The 23,706-nt window shown below is 39.1% G+C and overlaps 1 protein-coding gene across 2 annotated transcripts in view; it reads left to right on the forward strand.

Moving 5' to 3' along the window:
• The window catches only part of CPXM2 (carboxypeptidase X, M14 family member 2), a 113,655-nt gene that overhangs the window by 85,665 nt on the left and 4,284 nt on the right, over window positions 1–23,706 (forward strand). For both annotated transcript variants that reach the window (XM_007053058.4, XM_043551728.1), the window contains exons 8-13: window positions 3,763–3,886; window positions 5,691–5,887; window positions 7,604–7,783; window positions 9,370–9,667; window positions 14,399–14,538; window positions 15,820–15,919. In XM_007053058.4, coding sequence (XP_007053120.2) covers window positions 3,763–3,886; window positions 5,691–5,887; window positions 7,604–7,783; window positions 9,370–9,667; window positions 14,399–14,538; window positions 15,820–15,919 — 1,039 coding nt within the window. The remainder of the gene's footprint in view (window positions 1–3,762; window positions 3,887–5,690; window positions 5,888–7,603; window positions 7,784–9,369; window positions 9,668–14,398; window positions 14,539–15,819; window positions 15,920–23,706) is intronic.

A 23,706-nucleotide genomic window follows, 5' to 3' on the forward strand; every position in this document is an offset into this window, starting at 1 on the left:
TTGTCTTTGACAGTTTGTGCAGGCAGAAGGAAAAAGCTGTCTGAGCTTTCAGATGGCCTATTGTGCAATTTATATTGTAGATAGGAAAGAAAAATGAGTATGAAAACATGTTCATTCATATCCCTTATTGAGTACCATTACCCCATCCGTGGAAGACCTTGCAGTGCCAAAGATCCAATGGCAATTGTTAAGGAGAGAGAGTAACACAGAATACTTCGATTGTGAGGATTATTTTGGAACACTGTTTATTCTTTATAAAATTCCAAGGTGAGGGGCTGACTCAGTTTTAAGAGTAAAAAATTATAAAAGTCACTCCACAATTAGTGTCATGTGCTCCACGTTTAAATATAGACTGAATTTTTATTCCCAGTTTATAAACTCCTTAACATTTGAGTTTATATGGAAACATGAACTATCTTCATTATACCTGCACTGCTGGGCTCTGTTAGATACTAAGAGATAATGAAAAATGTAATGCATGATACACCTAGGCCCCAATTCAAAAATTAAGCATGTTGTTCATTAAAGTAATGGAAATATTCCCGCTGATTTCAGTCCCCAGTTCAAGGGCCTGATCCCAAGGCATACTGAAGTTAGTAGAAATATTCCCATTGACTCCAATAGGTCTGGATCAGGCTTACGGTGCTCTCCTGAATAAGAATAAACTTAAGTTCTTAAGTGCTTTCCTGATTTGGAGCCCAAGATACTATAGTGATAGGCATGTTTGAGATGCTTCAGCTCTCTTCCCCTAGTCCTTCAAGGGGCTCTGCATTGCTCAGAGGCCTGTTCTTATATGGAAATGGAAAATGGTGCAAGGCTCTGCCCATGTGGAGTTTTTTGCAGAATCAAAGCCTAAGTAAGAACTGATATGGATAGCTATGAGTCAAATACATTTTTTCATTTCATTATCTAAAAATTAGAGAAAGGGAATTCCATCCTGCTATAATAGAGCTCCTTTCATGTTTCACAATGGCTATACATTTTACTCATTTGGCTTTGTATGGTAGATAATTCAAGATAAAAATGATTTGCTTTGTGCAGTAAATACATGTTTCTGGTCCAGTGTCCTTTTGACCATGAATTTTGAGACTACCATCAGAAGAACAGTCACTTAACCAAAATATTGGAAAGTTTTAAAAATTATTCTAATTTTAAATATGCATTTTTAGTTGGAATAACAAACATATTCAGGTGATATATTCTAAATGATAAGAACAGAGGATAATGAGTTACCAATATACAAAGTAAGACCAAATTAAAGAATAAATGAAAAAAATAGAGGAGTGGGAAAAGGAGGAGGATGGGGTAGGGGAGAGAAAAGTGATAGGGAGGTCATGATTAATCAAAAAATGGTTCTAGTTTTATTCCATTCATTATGGGTAAGGGAAGTTCCTTATAATTATTTTTCACTTTAATTATCAAAAAGTGACCCTTCAAATGTAAACTCATACTTAAAAAGGAACTTGCATAATAGGGTCCCCAAAAACTGCTGACCGGATATCCTCAAACAAAGAAAAATTGATGTATGTGCCAAGATAGGTAGGTGAGCCAATATTAGTGTTACTAATCAGCTTATTACACCTACAAGTTGTGCACACAGCTAGCCTATGGATTCACATGCTCTTATTACCGGTAACTCATCCTCCCTTCCTCCCCTGCTATCATTGTTTCATCCACCCTCTATATCTTTCAGATGATAAGCCCTCTGAGGCAGTGACAGTCTTGTGTTTTGCTAATTGTTTATACAGCACCTACAATGATGGGGTCCTGACCTAGCTGAGGCATTTAGAAGCTACTGTGATATCAAAACATTGACGGTGGTGGTGGTGGTGATGATGATGATGATAGTAATAAAGGAATTTGTCTTAAATTAAGGTGGTGGGAGTGTCATTCTGCATTGCAATTTCCAGATGAGGATGGACTTTATATTGCTGAAGAAAGTTGTTCTTTTATTTGTAAAATTGGTCTGTATGTTTAGCGAACGTACAAAAATATCACATCGTTTAGTCTATTTGCAATGTGATTATAAATAGAACTGCACTCTTTTGTGGGTGGAATTTTGGTGATGTTTTCACCAATGTGAATTGTGTTTTCCCCTTAGATTTGCTAAATTGGAGCCTGGGTATTGGACATATCTAATTATTGCGTTCCTAAAATCGTCAGCCCTGTTGTCATCCAGTATTGTTTCTAAATTAATGCTGTGCGAACAAAGTTATGTTATGCTACAATACTTGCTCAGTAGGGTATGTAAAATCTAGTAAAGAAATGATTGTCTAATTCTTATTCCCTCGGATTCCAATTTACAGTAAAATCTTTATTTCTTTAAATAATCCTTTCCAGAGAACAAAATCAATGCAACAAAGTCAAGGCCCTTCTTATAATTCAAAACTGTTTTCTATTATTTCTTATTAGGACCTCGTGTTTTGAACTCGCACATTTGTTTCTTTTAATCCAACTGATACTTATGCGGGGGTACAAAAATTGAACTCAGTTGTCACTAATGGTCAAGCAGTATTTGGTGTATAACGCTGACATACAGTTAATTTGCAACAAGACAGACATTGCAGTACCTATCAGTTCAGCAGATTTGAATGTCATGTACATTAACTGCATACTCACCTATAAATCTTTGAATTTACAGATGTGCATGAAAAAAACCACCACCAAGCCAGAGAAATATTACCCCATATAAAAACTATGTTAATCTCACAAGCCAGGCACATATCTGATGCTACCTTGAGCCAGGCAATGTCACATGTAGTAGCATGTTGACTGGCCTTGCTATAGATACTTAACCCAAACCTCTGAAAAGTTTTAAGGTTCAATGACATATTGATGAAAGATGAGAAATTTCCCATTCTTTCCTGTATGTCTGCACACAGTGGGGACAATTCAGGTTATGTAGCATGCTCTCCCCCTTTCAGATGAGGCTTATCTTGCCATTCTTTCCACATCGATATCAATTCATGCTGCGATCCTACCACAGATTTCATACTGTAATCTGAGCAGAGTTGGACGTGGTCTGTACTCAGGTGGAGGCCTCCAGATATAATCAAAATGCTGCAAAGATGTTTTAAAATGATTCAACAGGTGATGTTCTTCCCTCTTACATAACCAGAACCCCAGTATGAGGTCGGGGTACAATGCTTCTAGAGGTATCCTCTACTGGACTGAATATTTGACTAGGGGCCTGGAACCCCTACATTCCAGTCACAACTCACCACTAACTCACTGTGTCTCAGAGCCCATTGTAAAAAAAGGAAGTAATTATTATATTTACCTATCTCACAGGAGTGTTGAGAGGATTATTTACGTAATTATTGTTAGTGCTTTGAAAATGTCAAGTGCTATATCCAGGAGTGCAAAGTATTATTATTTTTATTTATTTTTATTATGACTGTTCCTCCTCTCAGATCCTTAATTTAAATAATGTCAGATGTAAGAAGGATTTTGAACTTCACCCACACAGTGCTGTTCTAGCAGACTGTTATACTTGTTCTAGCTGAATGAAAGTTTGGTTCTGAGCCAGCAGACCTATAACAGTCTCCAAAATTGATTTTTCAACAATTTTGTTTTCAGCTTCAATTTTTCGTTTCAACATCTCAGAAAAAGTAAAATGAATATAGTATCTTTCCCCTACATCCGGTTTTGGATCATAGACTCATCTAAACCTTGAATGAATTATAATCAATATTGTGTGTATATATATATTTAGTACATATATATAAAATATACATAAGTGCATCATTTTTTCTTTGACAGTTGATGAAAGTTGTGAATGAAATGTGTCCGAATATCACGAGAATTTACAACATTGGAAAAAGCCACCAAGGTCTAAAGCTGTATGCTGTCGAGATCTCAGACAACCCGGGAGAACACGAAGTTGGTTAGGATTATATTCTGATTAAATCTATTTCAGGGTGGTTTTATTTTATTTTTTAATTCCACACATCTGCAGCAATTATCACTGAAGAAACTTAGGTTCACTGCAGCAATGATTTTGAACGTGTGTGGGAGGAACTTCAGCGTTATATTTCTAATAGGAGAAGAAAAGATTGAACATAAATAGAAGACATTATGGGAGTGGGATCCAATTAATTAATGCTAATGGGTTATTATCTTTACAAATTTTTAAAAAAAATATAGAGTGGATTTTAGTGCAGTGGAATGTGATTGGCTTACAGCCCTCAAGACTGAAGTTTCATGTTTATCTATAGAATATGTGTACCACAAGCACAGGTAGCTCAAATTTCCCTCCATTGCCCCCTGAATGTTCTGGGCATAGTGTCTGGTGGTGAGACTGTAGTTCAATCTACATTCAGTCTCTCAATTGAGAATACCACCAAGGATGCTGATATGATGGTGGGATTGGTATGCAGAAGGGAGGAAGATTCAGCTGACACAAAGGTGTGTAGCAATGCGCATGATGGGGAACTGTCCATCACATGCTGTGTGCATTGCAGTGCTGCGCCTTAGGTGAAGAAACTGCACGCGGCCATTTAGAGTCAAGGTTTAGCTGTACCCATGTGGCGTGATCTAACTCTGTGATCTGGACTGAGACCACCAAGTCATGTCACATAAGCCACTGAAGGCTTTAACATTTTAATGAATATCAGCTATCACTGACCAGTCACTTTGGCTGAACTTAAACCAAGGCGAAGGGTTCCATAGCATAGTATAGAACTACTTACCCATTCAGTCCATTTAGCCTTCATGGATTGCATTCACAACCAGTGTCCCACAAATGCCCATGTAATAATTATGAGTATGTCTGTTTCCCCGGGCAGAATCTAACATTTAGATGGGAAATTACTACACACAAATGGTTGCAAACGCAAATATTTCAAGCATATTTGTGGAGGCCACTTGAAAAATCTAGTCAATGGTCTTCATATGCAGTATGTGCACTCCTTCTTAATGCATTAGGTGGCAGTTAGTTCCATATTTCCTAGTCTAGTGACATTCTGAAGGATATAATTATTCCAAACACTACCAGTGAGATGCAAATAAAACCTCCTTCTCCCATCACGTGCCTGTGAAGGAAGAATTTGGTCACTAGGTATAATAGTCTACAGTACCTATTGTTTGTTAGTGGTATATATGGTTAAAGGGGAGTTGAATACATCCTGTAAGAACTATGCAGTAAAGGACAACAAATATTGTGGCATTTAATAAAACCTTGCCAAATAAGTATGAATCATTGTTTTAGATTAATGAATGAAAAAGAGAGCTTGAGGTCAGAGACGTGTTCTACAGTCAGCAAGAGACTCTGTATTATGTATCTATCCTTTATTTATGGAGAGATTTGTCATGTTATCGTTTAAAATCATAGATCTTTTAAAATGGTGTTCTATATCAGTGTTTTCCTGTAATTGGAAAATAGAAAAAAATATAATTTAATTTTGCAGTATGTTTTTCAATGGAAAATGTACCCCAAATGCTTTACATGGTTGCTGTAGATATTATCAATACATAATTAAGTTATGGATAGGAGCAATGGGAAAGAGAAATTAAGTGGTATAGGTAAGTTAGAAAAGAGACATTTTTTTCAGCTGAGATGTGTTTATTTTGGGGGCTGACCCAATCCCCTATGAAGCCAGTGGAAAGAATCCCATTGACTCCAATAGGTGTTGGGTTGGATCTTTGGTTTGCTCCACTAACTACATTCCTGTCCTGTTTGTTTTCAACAGGTGAGCCAGAATTTCGCTACATTGCGGGGGCTCATGGGAACGAGGTGCTTGGACGTGAGCTAATGCTTTTGTTAATGCAATTTATGTGCCAGGAATATCTGGCTGGGAACCCACGCATTGCACGCCTTATTGAGGACACCAGAATTCATCTCCTTCCTTCAATCAACCCAGATGGATACGAGATGGCATATGAAGTGGTAATGTGACTGTCAGCATTACTAGCAATTATCTTATTCATAGTAGATTGGTAAAATATGCTCCCATTATCATGATTTAAAAAAAATGATGAAATTTGGATGTAATCCAAATAAACAAAGCCAATAAAGCAACACTCCAAAAGGAAAAGCAGAACCCACTGAGATACCTTATTCGTAAAAACTGGAGTGAACGGTGTTCCAGATGATCTCAGTTGCTGTGAGGGCACCTAGGGAAAGAGGCTGCCTGTAGGATTGCCAGGACACACACCATATAGGGTAGCATAGTTCAATATGAGCATCTTCAATTGAATTTGGAAACCTAATGGTAGTCAGTGCTGTCTATAGTTCGCATGTGTGATGTGTACCACCTGAGAAGCACAGCTAAGCAAACAAGCAGTTGCAATCTACACCAGCTGAAATTTCAGACTGCTCTGTAAGCGCGGCCCAGTGGAGACTGCATTGCAATCCTTCAGTGTGGAAGGAACAAAGGCTTGGAGAATTGTGGATCCACATCCAAGTGGAAAAATTGCATGCCCCCTGATCAGGTACAGATGGAAAAAGCTATCAGGGTTACTCCGTAGATGCCAAGAATCCAAAAGGACCCAGAGTTTGTAAATCTCAGTCTCGACATATAAATGTTCGCCCTCCATAAAGGGAGTATCTGTCACCTCTACCATATCATCTGGAAATTTTTCTCCACGCACACTCTTTGTCTTGTTCTAAATAACTGTTCTTTTTATATTTTTAATTTGAATGGATACTAGATGATTACAACTTTTCTTCTTCCGGTTCTGAACTTATATGACAAACATCACGGTCGAAACCCATGACAATTCATGAAAGCCAAAAATATGTTTATGAAATTTTGAGTAATTAAGATGAAATGATATGAGTGAAACTAGTAAAATGAAATTCTGTAATATTTAACTGGCACCATCTATCTCAAGAATTTAATTTCATTCACCTTGGGGAGGAGTGTATAGCTAATAGTTAATAAATGACAATGATCTATTTTAATATAGCATCTTTCATTTCAAAGGATCCCAAAATGCTTTATACCCTTTACTGCCTCTATATAGACTTGTGGATAATTGTGTGTGTGTGTAACTTTAACACATTGGGTCAGATCCTTGACCTCTGCTAAGGTTGCTTTGTGCTCTTGAAGTGACACAAAGAAATCTTAAACTGGCCATAAAAGGGCTACTGAAGATTTCCCCAAAATAGTCAACTTTATACCTCTTTCTCTAGCATGGAGGGAACATGTCAGGGACAGGATGGGACTAGGATGGAGCACACAGCCTCATCCAATCAAGTCATCCCTGTGCAGCTTCCAGGTGCTGTAATTTAGAGCGGTCCATAGTTCACTACAATTAGAATGCATTCGCCTGCTAGAGAAGTACAGTCGCTCGGGATAAAATTCAACACAGACAGTAACACTCCATAGCACTACCAGCCAGAGACTGAAGAATAGAGTAGTTTATCCAGTTGGAACTTCAGCAGAAAGATTAGGCCGACAGAATGTAATTCCCAATGCTAGAATTAGACCAAGATAGCAGGCACCCATACTCCTAGAAAAGAGTTCATTAGGATCCTACATAGCTACAAACATTTAAGACCTTGAATTTATGTTTCTACGGAAAGATGCATGCAGCTGTTCAGTGTAACACAAGCTTGATTGGCGACAACACAGTGAACGATTTGAAAATTTTGTCACAGGGTTCGGAATTAGGAGGCTGGTCTTTAGGAAGATGGACTCAGGATGGCATTGACATCAACAATAATTTCCCTGATTTAAATACCATGCTTTGGGAAGCTGAAGATAGGAAGAAGTTTCAGAGAAAGGTCCCAAATCATCATATTCCAATTCCAGAATGGTACCGTTCTGAAAATACTACAGTAAGTACAAGTAGCTCACGAGAGAAAGGGAGAGAGAAAAGAAGGTGGGGTGAACTAGGGATGAAACCTTATGAGATATTTGTATAAAAGCTTTTAAGAGCCTATTTGTTATTCAGAAACTTAAATCAGGAAGAGAGTTAGTACACATAGCAGTGCATATTGAAACTTAAATTCTCCCCTCTGAATTTCATTAACTTCATTTGTTTTAAATAGTGAGAATTATTGTAATTATATTAATTTTGTAAGGTATTTGTTTATAACTCTGGGCCTCTTTTTTAAAATTATTTTGGAGAGACTGAGTTTTCCATCATTTTAATGAGACATCTCCATCGGTTTGCGAGATCGGAGAGCTCTTTAGAAAGGACAAGACTAGACATCAGGCAAATTTCCCCTAGGTTTCCTACTGAATTTTCTTTAAAATAAATAAATAATATCTCTTAACAGATCAGACTCCATCTTATATGCAAAACCATCTCAGTGACCTGTGTTAATTGCACATATTGGATAATAATGCAAAGACATTAAGTCATTTCTGCATGTCTTACTTTAACAGTGGCCAATATTTCGAATGGCTGAATATAGCCATCTTGAGATGAAATGAGGGGAAGGCACTTAACCCTTGTGAACTCTGTGTGATTTAGAAATATTTTCATACTTAAGCCTCTTCAGTTTGCAAATTCTTTCATTTCCATTGACACGAATGGGAGCAAAGGCAGGGCCTTGGCTGCTGCTACAGAGTGCATGCACTCTCACTTCTGAACTGGCTGTTTACCAGTTTGGCACCCCAGCATAAGGTTGAGCAATATGAAGGCTGTATTTTATACTGGTTGCTAGCTGCCTCAAGATATACAGCCAGTGGCCACAAGGATGCAGGGAAGTGCTGAATACATCCCCCTTTCCCTTTCTCATTCACTTTCTGCTGGCTACAGGGAAGAGGGTGACACAGGAATTGCAAGGCTCTGTGCTAACAGAGGATCCCCTTGTATTCAGGTATGCTGGCTTTAGGGTCCCTTTGCACCAGTGGCTTAGCATTAAGTGACCAATGTGCCTCTGAAGATTGAGGTCATAGTTTCTAAGTGATAGGAGCTTTGCAGCTAAATCTTCATATATTGCTTTTGTTTTAATATCTCACAATAGAATATGAACAGAATTAAAGAAGGAACAAAATCAAAAACTTGACTCTGAACTTTGAATTCCTGAGAGTTTGGGTTCAAATCCCTGGCTCTCATTCTACCTTCTATAGTTCAAATGGCCCTGTTTTCCAAATTCTGGTGCAGAAGCAGACAACTTTTCATGAAAAATAAGTGATTCTTCCAAGCATTTAGCCTGAGATGGTAAATTTCACAAGAGAAGTGGAACTTTTCAAGATTTTCAGCATTTTGCTCCAAAATTGTATGAATACTACTCATGGGATTTCAGATCTATTGAATTCAAATGTGAACCCAAACCCTAGTTCTGATTTGGCTTCAGACCATATGTTAAACCTAATGCATAATTGAATACCATCTCTTTGGTCACTGTCCAAAAAAGTGAGGACTACTGAATTTCACACCTCCCATCGAAGCTGTTGTTTCTTTTCCATCCAGGTGGCAGTTGAGACTCGAGCAGTGATAGCATGGATGGAAAAAATTCCATTTGTACTGGGTGGCAATTTACAAGGAGGAGAACTGGTTGTTGCATACCCGTATGATATGGTTCGATCTACATGGAAAACTCAGGAGCACACACCTACCCCTGATGACCATGTATTTCGGTGGTTGGCATATTCATATGCCTCCACTCACCGACTAATGACAGATGCCAGAAGGAGAGTATGCCATACAGAGGATTTTCAGAAGGAAGATGGGACTGTTAATGGGGCCTCATGGCATACAGTTGCTGGAAGTAAGTGTCTGAAGAAACTTTGCCTAGGATTCATTGTAGAACAAGCCTTGTAAAAGCTATAACACTGTAATTTTATGGTACTTGTCACACAATTCATGGCAGGTAAACACCTCCACTGAGAGAATAATAGACTTTAATGAAATCTGCCCTTTTGCGTTTCATAAGATGTCCATGGATTGACAGAGAGCTGTCAAAATTTCCTTGCAAATACCTCATTTACTGCTGATGTTTTCCAAAGGTGTGCATGTCATACCGTATTTATTAAACACATTTAAAAGTTGCTTGTCACCAGTCAGCCACATCAAGTGCCATACGGTCCATTCCAAAATTAAAATTGATCCAAAAGAATCAACCAGCCCAAGACCACTGAGAGGAAGCAACATGCCAACCTTAAGCATGTCACTCCACCAACAAAATGTACCATTGCCTTACAAAGGATGGAGGAAAAGAGGAGTAGCAAATGCCATAATCAAAGGAGTACCCCCAAAATGATAAATAACAAGCAAGACCAAGAGCTCTAATAAAGAAAATGGCATATAGAACCACGTACTTGTATCTATTTACAGTTGTTATTGTCATATTTAATGTAAATAGATACAAGTTTGTGGTTTTACATGCCATTTTCTTTATTAGAGCTTTTGGCCTTGCTTGTTATTTAGCACCATCCTCACTGTATAAACAGTGCTCCTTTTATTGGATCAGGCAAAGTTAATTTTGGCTGGCCCTGAAGCCAAGCTTATTGCGCTTTAAAATATGTTTCACTATGTTAAAAACAACTGAACAAATTCAGGGGAAGAGATGGTGAACTGTCCACATTACAAAAACAGTTCCTGCAGATAAGAGTCCATGCATTATGCAAATTCTGAAAACTTGGAAAGTTGACTGCCTAATTATTGAACTTGACTTTAATTTTCTTAAATGCTGTATAAACCTGATTATGAATCGATACAACAAAGATAAGGCTGGCAGTATCACTAACAGCTATAGCAGTAAGTAACTGGCTACAGCATAGACGCTGAGTAATATATGATTTCTTAGTAACAATTTTATGTTGAATTTGGTTCATTGAATTTGTTTTGTTCCTATATGATGCTTCACATTATTTTTAATATTCTGTTTTCTGGTGTTATAATGAAGTCTCTGGGTTTGTTTTGTGGGGAGATTACTAGAATATTTTTTTCTATTTTTCTTGTTTCTTATTATACCCAGAGCACTGGACTGGGATTCAGGAAACCTAGGTTCTATTCAAAGCGGTGTCACTTTCCTGCTTCGTGACTTTGGGCAAGTCATTGCCTCAGTTTCCCCATCTGTAAAATGGGAATAAGGATGCCTCCTTTGCAAAGTGGAGTTAGGTATTTAGGAATAAGCTGACAATAATTACTTAGGAGACTAGTGAAAATGGTTTAAGTGAATCATAAACCAAAAAATCTGAATTATTTTTAACAATTAATACCAAAAGCCTCATTAACCAGAGACATGACCTGAGTTGCTACATTCAGCTCCAAACCCAGAACAAAAGTGCCTTAGATTTGAGGGTGAGGAGTTGCCTGTCTGCTATGTCGACATTTTTCTACCTAGTCACAGATTTCCACATGGACTGTTTTCTCAATTATTCCTCTTTTAAGCCACACAGTTGCAATACTTATTCTTTCTTAAACAGCTGTTCATGTAAACTCTGTTCCCAAAGTGACATTCCTGAAAATAGCCCAGGGTCTGCTCTAACTTACTCTCATGTCGTTCAGTGGGCTTCTCCTCAGCCCAAAATAGCTGAATTCAAAGCTGTTCAGCACCCTCCCAGCCCCCAGCCATGCCCTTGATATGCCCCTACACTGGGTATTGTGAAGGAGCTGGTGTACATAAACCCTGCACTGAGAGAGTTGCCCAGAAGCTCTCTAGCCCCTTTATACCACCAAATGACCCTGGAGGTGTAGTAAGCTGGCTGCAAACAGCTTCTGCAGATATCAAATGCCTCAGCATTTCTTGGGTATTTAACTACATTATTCCCTGTTGCATATCATGGGCTTCCATGTAAATGATCTCGTCAATCAGTCTAAAAATAACATCTAAGCACTGGATAAGCCCCTAGTACACTACGCAACATATAAATCTTATCTTTGATTTCCAATGCTGGATTTGGGCATTCAAACAATATATGGAGAGTTCCTCTTGGCAACACTGAGCCATTATTTGAAGGAGACGTGTGAAAACAGAGCAATTACTGTGTAACACAAAACATTTCACCATAGATTATCCAGGATGAAATACGATATGTGAAGAGAAAACGTTTGTGAGCATTTCTCAAATGGAAAGGAAACAGGCTTCTGCAGAGCAGCATATGCCAGCGTCTGAAATTTTAGTCTTTCCCCATCAACAAACATATAAAAATTTAACATCTGTGTTATATAATCCTCCTACTCTGCATCCAGAAGGCACTGAGGGCTCATTAAATACTTGACTGCTGCTGCATAATAATTGGATTGATTGGATCTTCTTCTTTTTTTAATTCTCTTCAATCAGATATACTTGGTGAATGTATTTCCTGCTAATCTTTGCCATTAGGAAAGAAATCAGTTTATGATCATTAATGAGCAATTTTCTTCTTAGCCTTAATTTTTTTTTTTATTATCAGTTTGTTTGGATAATGAGAAATTAATCTTCATTCCTTCCTTCCCCCTGCACTCAGCCTGGTCATTGAATTGTGTTATCTGTGTTAGTTTGGAGAATGTTAATAAATGAAATTCCCCAAAGGGAGATTCTTCTGGGAATCAGCAGAGAAATGGGAAAAATGGAAGTGGATTGGAGGTCTGCATCTACATACAGACTTCCCCAGTGCTCAGGGGCATCTGGGGGTTTAGCGTTTGGCCCATTATAGAGATTGGAGGTAGTTGTGAAGTGTGGACACAGATTGGAGCTTCATCAAAGTTCAGGGATGGTTGGTTAGGACACATCGCGAATGAACATCTTTATTAGGAGACAACGATACTAATTCTGATCTTTTGCAGGACCCTGTAGAGGAAACAAGAATGCAGTCCATAGTTCTCTGACAGAGCCAGGCTCTATACATGGAATAGGTCACCCAGTACTTACAGGTGAAAGGACACCAAACATATCCTGTACGACCTTTACTCTTCTCTATTCCCTTATCAGTTATATATGACGAACTCATACGTACTACTTCTGTAGGAAAATATTTGTACTATCCACAATCCTGTTTATTGTTAATAACTGAAAACCAAAACCACGCTCACTCTGCATATGGGCATTTAAGAATGGTATAAGTGAGCTTATTGCCCCCATGCCAGTGCTCACTGGTATCAAACGACCATCCCTCTTCAGCACAGTGTAGCTACTGAATGGTCTACAAGAGTTTTCATAGCTCCAGGGAAAATACTCTGCTGCTGACCCCTCTGCGTTAAAACCTGCACTATTATCAGCAATTGTGTTTCTGTGGAAAATTACAGGAAAAAGGTGGCCTTTGAGATAGCTAAGTCCTTCCCCCATTTAGCGCTTTGATGGTGAGGACCATGAGAAGAATTCAGCTCTCAGTTTTACTGATGTAGACTAAGTCAGTGGAGTTACTCAGACTTCCAGTTTCAATGAAAGTAGAATTGGACCTTGAACTGTACTTGGGATTGGATTGGCAGCCTATGTAAAGTGTGAAGAATTGGTATTTTTTGCTCTTGGCAGTACCTTCCACTTAGCAGACAGGATGCTGCATGCTGTACCATCTATAGTTTGTGATCCCATCTTGTGGGTTAGGCCAAGATATGTTGTGTTGCAATGATCCTCCCTGGAGGAGACAAAAGCTTGGAATACTGTAATTGGGGCATCAGAAGGGAAGAACATAGTGAAATCTGACATTTCTGGGAATTGCTACTATAGGGCATCTAGGCTTAGTTTAAGAATCCATTTAAGAGCCCATAAAGTTTAGCACCTCCTGGACAACTGAAGAACATACACCTCAGTAAAAGGAGAGGTCATATTTCCTGCTATTTCCTCCAAGTGCTTCCTTCTTTTTCATCAGCATCACATCCATCTTATCTGGAATAAGCTTAACCCAACTATTTTTCATTTAGATCCCAAATTTTGTTAGACCCTGGGACAGCAAGAAGGTGACCCCACTTTCAGCACTAAAGGGGACTGAGATTCATGCTGTGTGTCATTAGTGCATTGATGACAAAATAGTCCATACTTTCACACGCTCTCACTCGGCAGTCTCACATATATGCTGAATAAGAGAAGTGATAAGACTGAACCCTGCAGAACACTGCGACCAAGACTCCCATAGTCTTCAAGGGGCTTTCAACAAGGCTTATACTGAGGATGAGTACAGTAGCTACCTCTACCTCTATCTCGCTCTCTCTCTCTTTTCATCTTGGTTTATCATGCTCTGTGCTACTCAGTTCCTTGTTTTAAATGGGATAAAATGAAAATGGACCTTCGTGTCTATAGGAAAATTTAAAAAGTTTGCATCAAGTTTCATGGAGCTATTATGGCTTTACTTCTTTAGAATTGCAATTTAGATTTTGTTTCTATTGGCACAATGTTACGAGAATCAATTTAATATATTCATGGCATTTTTAAAACAGCATTTTCCTGCCAGAACTGCCGTCTACTTTGTGCTATTCAGATATTCTGCTCTTTGATTAAAATAATCAGGTCTAGTGCCCAAAATAAACAAGAGCAGCATTTTATGGTTCTAAAGCTTTTCTTATTTTATTACGTCAACAGGTATAAATGACTTTAGTTACCTGCACACAAACTGCTTTGAGCTATCCATCTATGTGGGCTGTGACAAATATCCTCATGAGAGCGAGTTACCTGAAGAATGGGAAAACAACCGTGAATCCCTGATTGTTTTTATGGAACAGGTATGAAAGAGAATACCTTTCCCAATTAGAATTCACTTTGGAAGGGGCCTAAGTGAAAGTCTTAATTTGAAGTTACTGTAGCCTGCTGTGTTTTCTGGTAGGTAAGTTTCCAGTCCAATGGACCCATACAGTTTTCAGAGGTACTTACTATAACCTTGCTATTCCCCCAGGTTGTTCACAAATTACCTTCTACCTGATCCTGCAGAGACAGATGCTAAAGAGTTCAGAACTGTGCTGATTCCTATAGGAGCTCTCAGTGGGTTGCCCTCCACAGCTTTTCAAATCAGCCAATGGGATTCAGACACATATCTTCCATTAGCTTAATTATTTATCTTCCATTGGTTCTCATGCTGCTTTGGAAATCTCAGCCACAGCGTTTACATTGCATTACGGGTAGAGTCCAGATTTGACCTTTAAAATCCAGAGTGCTCCTGCTAAAAAGAAACTGAGAAACTTTGTACAAATACCTATACAACTAGCCATCATTTAAAACACTAGAAAAATCTTAATATACTTTCTTATCCAAAGTTTTCCAGTCCTCCATATACCCCTGGTGATCTCACAGGGCTAATACGTTTTATTTCAGTTTAGTAAAACCCTATGTGGTAGCTAATTCTTTCACTAAAGGTTTCACTTATGATCTGTGTTTTGAATTATGAACATTTTTGGCATTTATCATAGAAACCTTACCCTTCAAAATTACTGGCAGAATTTTTCAAACATCAGACTATTTTAGTTTAAGTGGACAAAATAATGAAGCATGTTAAAATTTTACCAGAATGCAGTGCTTGATTAAAAACAATCGCATGAAAATCCCTTTGACTTGCTACTTTTAGTTGTTTTATCTGGCTCTCTCTTATGTTCATAACTGCAGAAGCTCTAAAAAAAAAGTGAAGTCAAAAGTGGCTGATGCCTAGAAAGTGAATTTTATGTTGATAGTGATATTTCAAAACTATATTATTTGCAAAGAAGATAAAAAAACTAACCGATCCTGTTGACATACATATATTTTATATGCGTTGAGAATGCATACCATTTTACCTACTGCAATATGCAGACATGGGGAGAAGGCTCAGATTTTACATTTGAGAAAAAAATGTTCTTTTTAAATTTGGGGCTAGATTAATTATATCTTTCATCCAGGATTTCTGGCGGAAGAGAACATAGTCATTATCAAGTTAATGATTTGCTTTCTCATGCAGATGTGACTGTTTGATGATTCTATCATATTTGGTTTTCACTGTTGTGTAATAGGTATCCATTTATTTGTTCCACTACTAGGTCCACCGGGGCATCAAAGGCATGGTAAGGGATTTATCTGGAAAGGGAATTCCAAATGCCATTATTTCAGTAGAGGGTGTTAACCACGACATTCGCACAGGTAAAAAAAATGCTGCATTCTGAACCATCTGAACCATCTGACCTTCTCGGTTAAGCTAGGATATGGTGTGTTGCAGTGAGGAGACAAAGGCTTGGAATGCTCTGTTTGGGACATCAGAAGGGAAGAACATAGTGAAAGTTGACGTTTCTGGGAATTGCTACTATATGGGCAGCTAGGCTTAGTTTAAGAGTCTATTAGCTTTTAAGAGCCCATAAAAGTTTAGCATCTCCTGGACAACTGAAGATTAGACTCGATACGTTTATGGAGGAGATGGTATGATGGGATAACATGATTTTGGCAATTAATTGATCTTTAACTATTCATGGTAAATAGGCCCAATGGCCTGTGATGGGATGCTTGATGGGGTGGGATCTGAGTTACTACTTATATCAAACGACCATCCCTCTAATTCTTTCCTGAGTATCTGGCTGGTGAATCTTGCCCATATGCTCAGGGTTTAGCTGATTGCCATATTTGGGGTCGGGAAGGAATCTTCCTCCAGGGCAGATTAGAAGAGGCCCTGGAGGTTTTTCACCTTCCTCTGTAGCATGGGGCACGGGTCACTTGCTGGAGGATTCTCTGCTCCTTGAAGTCTTTAAACCATGATTTGAGGACTTCAGTAGCTCAGACATAGGTGAGAGGTTTTTCGCAGGTGGATGGGTGAGATTCTGTGGCCTGCCTTGTGCAGGAGGTCAGACCAGATGATCCTAATGGTCCCTTCTGACCTTAATATCTATGAATCTATGACATACACCTCAGTAGAAGGTGAGGTCATATTTCCTGCTATTTCCTCCAAGTGCTTCCTTCTTTTCCATCAGCATCACATCCATGTACACAAATCAGTAGATTTATTGCAAACAAATATAGGGCTGCATTGTAACTTTACAGTCTTCCCCGAGGAAGGGACTGCACATAGCTCCAGTGCCCTAGAAGCACACCAGAGAATGAATTGTCACTCAATTCCCCTGGTCTGGAGGAGGCATAAGTAACTTCGCTCCTTTTCATGGAGCGGCTACTCTGACCAGAAGGTAGGGAGGGGAGCCAGGGCTCCTCCCACTTCTTGTTCTTCTCCTCCCCCTCCCTGCCTACTTGCTTGTAGTGGTGGGTATTGGGTAAGTAGCCCCTGCTCTCTCCAACACAGTTGAAATCACAGTCTGAACAAGGGAGGCCTTACTCCCATGTGTGGCCAAGTGAGGGCGGTGACTGTCTAGCCAAAATTAATTAGAGCACCATTAACAATAGCAAAGGGTGCTTCTGTGGTTATTAATCATTAAGGGAACATGAAAGATTTAGAGGTCTAGTTTGGATGAGCATGAAAAGGTGAAGCAGCTGCTGTAGGAAGGGAGGAACCTCATGCTCTTCAGAAGTTTGCAGTTCCACTGTGCACGCTTGGTGGAATCTCCACAGCGTTCAGTGGGGCCCGGTGGAAGGGTTCCTTCACGCAGGGTGAATTGCACTCATAGAGCATTGCTGATCCAGATTTCTATTAAAAAAAGAAAGTTAATAAATGTGTGCATTCAGTATTTTCACAGTATTAATTAAGCAAATGTGAGCCAGCAAATTCAGAATGCACCCAGGGCTATTCAGAGGGAGTTAGATCAAACATCTGGACTTTTCCAAAGTACTTTTGAACTAGTTTATTATTATTATTATTATTTATTTGTACTGCAGTCATGCCTAGGGCACCCAGTCATAGACAAGTGTCCTTTTGGGCTAGGTGCTGTGCTAATACAGATGCAACAGGTGGTCTCTCCCTTGAGGAGCTCACAGTCTATGATGAGCGACAACAGATGAAGGAACACCAGGAAATGATACCACAGTAATGATTAGCATAATAGACTGTCCCAGCACAGTAACTGCTTAATAGTTGCCAGGATTTTTGTAGGCATCACAACAGAAGACCGTTTTACTGAGGAATTTGAAAGAGGACAATGAGGTGGCTTTGCAGATGTTTATGGGGGAGCTTTGCCCAAGAGTGAGGTACAGCATGAGAGATGGCATAGAAGTGTGTGTTTGAAAATTTAACAAGTGGGTGAGGAAGACTGGCATTATTGGCAGAGCAAAGGTGAGAGCTGATTTTTGATAGCATATGAGAGGTGGTAGGTAGGGTGGGGCTAGTCTCTGAAGAACCTTGTAAGTGAAGGTGAGTAGTTTGATCTGGTAGGGAGTGGAGAGTCAGTGATGGGATGGAAAAGGAGAGGTGATACGATCAAAGAAACAAGCCAGGAAAAGGATCTGTGCAGCAGCATTTTGAATGGATTGAAGTGAGGGCAAGATTGCATTTATCAAGGCCAGGGAAGAGGATGTTGCAGTAGTCGAGAAGTCAGATGATGGTGACTAGATAAGAGTTTTAGCTGTGTGGCTGTAGAGGAAAGGCCAGATCTCAGAGATGTTATGCAGGAAGATATAGAAAAATTTTGATGTCTTTGATATAAGTATCTAGACAGAGTGCTGAAAAGAAGATAATATTCAGGTTACACCCCAGAGAGATAGGAAGGAAGATGGTCCTCAATTACTGAAAAAGGGAAGGGAGTCTGGTGTGAAAGTTAAGAGCTCTGTTTTGGACACGTTGAGCTTAGTCTGATGGCTGGACATCCACAAAGAGACATAAAACAGGCTGAGATTTTAATTTGGACAGAAAGAGACAGGACCAGAGTGGAGAGGTAGATCTGTGAGTTGTTTGCATTGAGATGACAGGGAATAGCATTAGCTCTGATGCTGAAAAATATAATTCTTGCAAAGAGCACCCCTAAACCAATACCAGTTCTATCAATCTCAGAAATACCATATGCAGAGGTGGTAATTTTGTAAACAAATGTAAGGATATGATGGCCATATACTCAAGGGTTGGTTTGGTATTAGAATGAGGGAAAGCAATTAGCAATGTGATATACTGGGTATTTCATTATCTATCCATCACTGAATTTAAGATCTGCTTATACAGTTGTATGACATAATTAACCAATGGGGGGCTATGGAATACCAGGAACTCCAGCAGTTTTAGGTAAGCAAGTTCTGAGTCTCAGATATCTACTATTTTAGGTTAGCTGACTCAATAATATCAGCAAATTTAGCTCAGTTATGATAAGTTTTATTTCAACTTTACTATGTCTCTGCTGTGAGAGAAAACATTGAATTGCAGATATTTAGTAAGGCAATTACATCTTCTTTATATATTTCAAAATGGGGCAACCGGAAAACAAAAGGGAATGAAAATAATCAGTTGTTTTTCCACTAACTTAGAAGGCTGTCATAAACTGTAGGTTATATTACTCTGGTAAATGTTTACTGGGAACTGAATAAATGCAATGGATGATTATTCCAATCCCTCAATATACTGGGTTACATTAGATACCACACTGGAGAATAGTGGATGATTTAGAGAAAATGCAAATCTGAGTGCATATGGAGAAGAATCCCACATGAATGTATAACAACAGAATTATGGAAGACCCCACAATCTGCTCTGTAAACACTCATGGACTTTGAGGAAGTTTAGGTGCAGGTCTGAATCAGAATTGTCTGGTTAAGGTTCACTGCTAACTATTAATAATAAAAAAGAGAAAGTATAATTGTTGTTCTTTTCCATAATCTGGGAAGTGTAAAAAATTGATACTCGTATTTATAGATGGAAACATGGAACTTCTATCTTGCCTTACATTAAATAAATAAAGGGGACGGGCTGTCATTAGTCTTTGAAACTAGAAATTTTATGGGATAGCCACTAAGCTAAAATGATATATAGACCTGCAGCGAAAAAAATAAATTATCTCTGTGGGATCTCATTCTTCTCTCTTTTATACCTGTTTAAATTGGGACTATTCCCATTGAAGCAACGGAGTTGCACTGGGTCAAAATTGGTTTAAACAAGAGGAGAATCTGGGCAACTTTCTTTACCTTTCTAAGTTTTGCTTTAAAATGGATTACAGGTATTAAGTTTTTAAAATACCTGCTATTTTCTGACATGTAAATGGAGTCAACTACCTTATTAAGCAGGTGAGAATTGTGTCTACAATAAGCTTTCTATTAACATACATTTGTTCCAGGACATTTCTCCTCTTCCTTCTCTAGTGCAGAAAGAACCTTCTGTTACTTTCACTTAGCGGTACAATGTATCTGATGGGAGTAGGAAGGGGTGACACTGTGCTGATAATATTAATAGGTTAATTGAAATTATTGATTTTGTGAGACCAGGAGCTTGAACACATTGTTCCCTTTTTTTCTTGCTGTACATACAGCTATTGATTGGGCAGAGGTGATGATATGGTTTTATGGTTACATGTGAACTGTGCTCTGTCAGATGACCCTGGGAAATAAGTTCATTAGTTGGATCAACAAACCTGTTTGGACACTTTTTACCTCCGCATTTTTCAAAGACCAGCTAGCAGAGGTCATTGGATATCTCTTATTGAGATATAAAATTAAACAGTTATTCTAAATATATTTTATTTATATTTAGGGCCTGATTCCAATGACCTTATTAATGTCAAGTAGCACCTTGCTCCTCTTGTTATTCCATTGGCTCCTTGAGGTGATGGGGTTCACACATCTCCATTACCCAGGGCTGTGCATTCTAGCCCCTAGCATTAGGGGCACAGTCCTGCGGAAAAGCTGAACCAGCCCAAAAATAGCCTTGGGAGGCATAACGTGTCAGAGACACCTTTCTGAGGTACTGTTCCCTCTCTGCATCTCCTGTGTTCCCGGCCTTTACCAGCAGCAAAATGCAACACCACTTGTGCCAGCTCAGCTGTGTTGACTAGTCTATTGCGGGGGTGGGAGGAGCTGAGACCCTGTCCATTCCCTGCTCTAGCGCAGGGGAGGGAGTAGGTGAGTGCACTATGCCCACTTACCTCTGTATACCTAGATACAAGGTCTGCGTAGCTCATATAGAGGTGTAAGGATGGCAGGGGTATATTTTAAAGGATTGTGGACACCTCTCTTCTCATTCACGACCCCACACCCTCTCTCCTTAAACAATCAAAGAACATCCCTGTGGCAACTCCACCCATTGCTGTCATGAAAAGTAACTTTAGGAAAGCATCTGATGGATTTTTAGCTGTCTATTAAAAATATTTAGCAGCAGGAAATAAGGAAGAAAAGTCAGCACTGGATGTCCAGCTACCTTTCAGCAGACCCCCTAAAAGCTCCATGGGCGAGCTGTGTCCAGAGATTGCTGTTTTTAGAGCCTCTGGTGTATATAGGATCCTAGCCCATTACAGGGACTCAATGTCAAGAACATAACCTACACTGCTATCAGTTCTGGAAGGGTTGGTGATTTCTTTGAAATTAAAATGGAAGTGGAATATTTCCCAAGTAAAAAGACCATTTTGCCTGTGGCAACCTGCCACACATGAAGCAAACAATTAGTGTTTTACTAATCTCAAAGCTTTTGGTTTATGGTGAGCCACATTTTCTGGTTTTGTTTCATATAGTTTCACACCCATCTTTTGAACACCAAATGTCAAAGTGAAACTTGGTCAAAATTGCAGTATTTCGTTCTCTCTCTCAGCATTTCTCGAGCACCTATTACCACAGTGCCTAGCTTTTGCATGGTTTTCAAAGCAAACCATAAATTAACTCAAGTTTGCCTGAAACTCTTGTAGAAAGCTTTATTTCAGAGAATCTGATAAGAATTTCAGGGTTTGTTACAACATCCAAAACAAAGATTTTGCATCTAACATTTCTCTCTAATTGTTCAGCAGATTTTATTATTTTAGTGGGTTGACTAATAACAATACATTATCTTGAAGCACTGCTGGCTGCTGCCTAGTACTCAACTATTTATGGGTGTACACCATCATTCCTTGGGCAGGCAAATTAACTTCATAGTAGGGCCCTTTGTTGGTAATAAAGCATTCAGATAGATCCTCAGTTGATGTAAATTGGAATAATTCCACTGACTTAATGGAGCTACACCAGCTGAAGATCTGGCCCATTATAATTTATTCCTCCTAATTTTTATTTTATTATCTGTCACATTGTTAACAAGATCAAGGTGCCTTCTGGAGTCTATTTACATATATTCATTTGATATCTTTCGTAGTATGTGTTGTCATTTTAACTGAGTACACTGTCTCTTTATGTTTACCAAAGTACCTCTTAATATTCTCTAAACCCCCCATATTTTTGATCACATGTCTCTACCATCTGTACAGGAATTTTTGATGTAGTTCATTTAGCCCAGAGAATGAAATCTCTTCATACCCTGAGATTAAATGATGGGTAACAGGAGCAAACTCTTGGAATGAACTCTACTTGTTTTAAAACAGAAAAGAGCTAAATAAGTAAATCCTGCCAGTAGTTTGTATTTAGCTCTATAATTATTTCCTGGTGGTGGTTGAATGTGTAGCTTCTTTTATAGTATTTCTCAAGCTATGCTAAAATACATGACAAATGCTTGTCAGATATGTGTGGATGCACCAAAGGCTAATTGTGTCGTTAGGCACAACCTTGTCCAAAGTGTGATGCATAAACTGCACCACCAATGCAATATCCTACAAGGCACTGTGGTTAAGAGACATCTCTCTGAGACAAAATTTCCTTTGTTTCCTCTTGCTCCAGAGAAGTAAGTAATTTGCTGCTAGCCTATATAGCACCAAAGTACCAGAGGCGGATTACAGTTATGTGGGGCCTTGGGCCAGAGCACATGGGGGCGGCTCCCCACCCCGTCCCATTTTTCCAGGGCCCCCCAATTGGCCAGGGCCCCTGGCACGGGCTCCATTGACCCAGCGTCTAATCCGCCACTGCAAAGTACGACACCCTTCTGCACCAGCATAGCGGTGCTGGCCAGCATAATGGGGCAGAGTCAGGCTACACTGTTGCCCACCCACTTGGTCTGGGAGAAAATACGCCCATTTACTCATGTGCACTTGGAACCAAAGTGGATTCTCAGGGCCAACCCCAAACCAGCTCTAAGTTCCTGTGGTGGACACTACACCAGTACAGGACAGGCACAGCGAAGCAGAGCTCCATCATAATCCCTCCCCACCTGACTTGCCCCCTACTCCCAAGAAATGCACAGTAGCCAGATATCAGCAGAGAATATGGCCTATCTCCTCTTTTAAAACACTCTCAAACTGGTTGGTAGAAAAATATGAGCCCACTTTACTCTACGAGAAGTAACTTGACCAGGTGTGTCAGTTACGTCCTCTTTCACAATAATGCCAGGAGATGATTAGCACTGTTTTTTGGTTTTGTTCTTTTGCTGATTCCTGCTATGTCAAACCATGATGCCTAGCTTATCCAGCCCCAATATACAATTTTAGATCTTTACACAGATGCAAGATATAAAATATATAGCCCAGCTCTAGCACAGTCTGTCTTCTTCTTCCCAGCATACAATCTTTTCATCTTGATTGTCTTTCATTTTAGCAACATTGTATTGTAAGTCACCCAGGGGCAGGGCCAATAATAGTAATGTCATTTCACATGAATATTACAATAACTCTTCCTGTGGGAGATGTCACATTTCTTTATATATAGTATTACATCCTAGGAAACCTTGAAAATGCACGGCTACAACTCAGGAGGCTTTACTAGGGAAAATTGTAAAACAAATACAATTTTACAGTAAGAAGCTAAGTTTCATTCCCTCTTTCAATCCATTATGAAACATATTTGCTGCTTAAAATAACATCACTAGAAGACCAAAGAATGTCCAAATTATTGGGAAAACGTTAAGCCATGGATATCTTCTGTAAGGAAAATCATTAAGGCCCTGATTCAATGAGGTACGGAAACATGTGCTTTGCTTTATCCACGCAAGTAGTTCAATGGATTACAATGGG

Source organism: Chelonia mydas, chromosome 7, assembly GCF_015237465.2.
Source record: "Chelonia mydas isolate rCheMyd1 chromosome 7, rCheMyd1.pri.v2, whole genome shotgun sequence".
Lineage (NCBI taxonomy): Eukaryota > Metazoa > Chordata > Testudines > Cheloniidae > Chelonia > Chelonia mydas.